The sequence below is a fragment of the Silene latifolia genome, chromosome 10 (assembly GCF_048544455.1).
Source record: "Silene latifolia isolate original U9 population chromosome 10, ASM4854445v1, whole genome shotgun sequence".
Classification (NCBI taxonomy): Eukaryota; Viridiplantae; Streptophyta; class Magnoliopsida; order Caryophyllales; family Caryophyllaceae; genus Silene; species Silene latifolia.
Window position 1 is genome coordinate 18,880,246 of NC_133535.1, and position 4,406 is coordinate 18,884,651.

General features: G+C 30.1%; 1 protein-coding gene across 1 annotated transcript; it reads left to right on the forward strand.

Moving 5' to 3' along the window:
• Positions 1-1,465: 1,465 nt before the first annotated feature.
• Positions 1,466-4,174, forward strand: LOC141605303 (putative galacturan 1,4-alpha-galacturonidase SALK6). Its single transcript, XM_074424011.1, has 4 exons — positions 1,466-1,669; positions 1,864-2,184; positions 2,956-3,471; positions 3,774-4,174. Exons 1-4 carry the CDS (start codon positions 1,547-1,549, stop codon positions 4,005-4,007), a joined length of 1,194 nt encoding a protein of 397 aa, XP_074280112.1. The 5' UTR covers positions 1,466-1,546; the 3' UTR covers positions 4,008-4,174.
• The last annotated feature ends 232 nt before the right edge of the window (positions 4,175-4,406 follow it).

Below are 4,406 nucleotides of genomic sequence, written 5' to 3' on the forward strand. Positions count from 1 at the left end.
TTTTATATGTCCCATATTGAAAAATAATGTAGGTGTGGTAAATATACTATGTTTAAATAATATAATTAGAAATGTGTTAAAAAATATTCTATCATTAGAGTATAGGTTCTTATCATTTGCACATATTTTAATTATGATAAAAAAAAATAGAAAACAAACGTCCATGGTAGCATGTGTAATCTATCAAAGTTCAAGGTTACCATGAGAAATTTCCAATATTATAATGATATAGTTAATTAAATTTGCATTTAAAAGAGAGATATCCGTACCAATAAAACAATAAAGGGGATATTATTTTTTAATTGTTATTTTATTACCACGCCATCAAACTTAACGTCCATTTAACAGTCTTTACATTAGGGGGTACCATGGGCAAAAAAATGGACCCTCAAGGGTACCATATGCAGATTTTTAAAAGTAGGGGCAACATGGAAAATCTACAAAAATTAATGGTACCACGAGAAAGTTCCGTATCTCAATTATGTTAAATTTTTTTTGAAGAAAAACAACGTACAAATATTAATGGAGAGTACTTGATGGTGTAATTCTGAGTATGTTATTTGTCCCACATTAAAAAATAATGCAGGTTTGATAAATATATATTACGTATAAATATTAGAAGTATCCCACATCAGAAAAAGAATCCAGAAAAAAATCCAAATTTCGTGAATATATTACTTATAAATAGTAGAATTATCCCACATCGAAAGATTATTATAAGGTGAGGTGATTATATAATTATAAATAAGAGTTAAGCCACGTATATATTAATCTTTTATTTTTTTGAAAGAGATATTTTAATACTAGGTAAACAAATCATTAGACATATAATGTAAACATTAAACGCTTATAACGTTTTTCTTTTGCATTATAAATAAGCTAATTACCCCGTTGCAACGCACGGGCATTCAAACTAGTAACAATAACAATAACAATAACAATAACAATAACAATAACAATAACAATAACAATAACAATAACAATAACAATAACAATAACAATAACAATAACAATAACAATAACAATAACAATAATAATAACAATAATAATAATAATAATAATAATAATAATAATAATAATAATAACAATAATAATAAGAATAATAATAATAATAATAATAATAATAATAATAATAATAATAAGCGTAGCTATGCCAATGCATGTTACCAATTACCTATGTACACGAATAATGACATAATGTACTGCTTAATTAAAGATAAAGTAAGTCATAGTTGTTGACTTTTTCTTGTTTTAACTCTCTTATAAATATGTTAATTTTGCATGTATGAATATTTATTTTTAGCAAATATTGAGGTTGAAACATGTAATCAATTATAGAAGTTAAATGATGTTTATAAAAACCACTTATTTAGCTAAAAATTTGGGTCATGCCTCAAATTAGCAAATGCGTTTACAAGACGTAGAATTTACAAATCTCTCTCTCTCTCTCTATATATATATATATACCATGGAGAAACATTAAATTCATCATCATTGAAGAAAAAACCAAAAATAAATAAATAAAATAAAGCACCTCAAAAATAAAATGTCTATATTCAATCTCCCATTATTTGTGTCTTTACTTTATTTATTCGTTTCGGTTGCCATATGTCAGACCGTTTTTGACATAACCAAATACGGTGCTAAGCCTAATGGTGATGCAACACAGGTATATATATATATATATATATACATTTTTAGGTCTTATAAACACTTAAAAGTAAAAATAAAATGACACATATCATGGAAATCTACATTTATTTGTTTTGATATCTAGCATTATATTTTGTGTATCTAAATTTTTTAGGAAATTAATGGTGAAAGAAAAATTTAGAGTTGCATATTGTTTGTACATTTTTTTAGGGTATGATAGGTGCATGGAAGGCAGCATGCGCATCTAAAGCTCCATCAAAGATAATAGTACCAAAAGGGCAATACACGTTGAATGCAGTGAAGCTTGTAGGTCCATGCAAAGGCCAAATTACAATGGAAATTGCGGGAAATTTTAAGGCCCCAGCAAACCCTGCGCAAATGAAAGGTGCAGACACTTGGGTTAAAATTGAGCATGTTGACAATCTTATAGTAACCGGGCTTAAGGGTGGAGGTTCTTTCGATGGTCAAGGTCAAATGGCATGGAAGCAAAACAATTGTGCTCAAACTGGCACATGCAATAGCCTTCCTTACGTATGTTTTCGTCCTTTAAAAAATCTTGACGGTACACATATGTGTGCAATGTCATCGTACACCTTACACAAATTTTCTATTCACTTAGATTACATTAAGTTATTTATTAAAATTATTGTTATTTTTAATAGTTTATTGGATGGCGATACTCTTTTTTTTTCTATGTGAAACTTTGCTAACGTATTGTTTGAGAAAACTACTTAATATTTAAATAAAACAAAATTACTTTAAGATATAGTAAGATGATTAATTGAAACTAACTAGGTAATTGGGTCTATCTGATGGTAATATTGGGCTAAAAAAAATTATACTACTACAAATCTACTACTCTATAGTTTATTTTTTGTAAAGTTACAAAGAATGGTACTCTATATGTTTTATTCAAGTTGTTGTCAATGTGATTATACATTATCAAATTAGATGGTAGGTAAAAATATAAGATATAACATAACGACATGAAATCAAACAGTTAAATTACACCATGTTTCTAAGGCGAACTAATCTTTATGATTGTATGACCTTATAAAAATATGTACATTAGTTAGCTCAGTTGATAAAAACAAGGTAAAAAAAGAGTATTTTACAAGGTGCTTTCAAATGAACTTCTCTAACACTACTAATCTATTCATAATTTATTTAATAATTGTGACTTTGAGAGCATTTACCATAGGTGCTAACTATTCTAATATTTAATAAATTGGTAATTGGTAATATAATGGTTATAGTTAAATTATTACTAATTGATAAATTGCTTTTTTCTTATCAATGCAGAATTTTAGGTTCCAGTTCATGAACGATTGTAAAATTAGCGGAATAAAATCAATCAACAGTAAATTGTATCACATGGGAGTATTGGGGTGCAAAGGTTTAACACTATATGACACTACAATTCAAGCACCAAAAGAAAGTCTTAACACAGATGGTATCCACATAGGAAGATCGGAAAGGGTGAATATAACCAAGGCCAACATCGGTACCGGGGATGATTGTATATCCATGGGTGATGGGGCAAAAGATATTCACATCCAATCAGTCACTTGTGGGCCCGGCCACGGGATTAGCATTGGAAGTCTCGGTAGGTACCCTAATGAGGCCCCCGTAACTGGAGTCACGATCAAAGGTTGTATTATCAGCAACACAGATAATGGTATTAGGATCAAGTCATGGCTCAATTCTTATCCCGCTATCGCATCTAACATGCACTTTGAGGATGTCACGGTTAATAATGTGCTCACCCCTATTCTTGTTGATCAAGAGTATTGCCCTTACAACCATTGCAAAGCTAAGGTATGATGATGAAATCATAAATTCGTGTTTATTATTTTTCATAAATACACGATCTAGTGCTCTCTGGACTATGACATTGAATGATCGATACAGGGGTTTGTTAATAAACCCAGTCAACAGATCAGATTAGGTCAGATTTTTGTTCGTGTCATTTATAAATAAATCGACAACCCAAACATAACAAAACTACATAAATTGTTACATAATCATTATCCATAAAATATGTTCTCTTTAAACCTATCGATTTAATGAAATCATGCATATTTAGAATCCTAATATAATACAATATATGCCACATGCAGACACCATCAAAGGTTAAACTAAGTGACATAAGCTTCAAAAACTTCAGAGGAACAGCAGGATCAAAAGAGGCTGTCAAACTAATATGTAGCAGTGGATCTCCATGTCAAAAGGTGCAACTGACAGACATTGACTTGACTTTTAAAGGTGGACCGGCTGTGTCAATGTGTAAGAATGTTAAGCCCATTGTTACAGGAAAGAATAACCCTAAGGCTTGTGGTGCACCAGCTGCTTAGTTAGACATTATATCTCAAATTATATAATATGGAGAGCCTTTGAGTTCATTCATGCTACTTGTATTATGGATGTTTGTGTAAATTGTGCACTTTCCTATACCGCTTTATCCGTAACGTTGGTTATATTATAAGCTGCAGAATACAACTAATAAATTAGTTTTTACTATATATATTGCACGGTGATACCCGTCGCTGTGAGTACCAAAGATAAAATTTATAAACTCCTATTAAGACTAACCTAGGCTAGTGGTAACAGGGTCGATCCACAAGGAGGCAGTTGTAAACTTTAGTTGATTAACGTTCAGTCTGAGGTAACTATTATGGGGGTTGATTTGAATTGGTCTATAACTAATAACAATAAGAAGAAAATAAACTAAAGATATGATTTAAACAGATAAA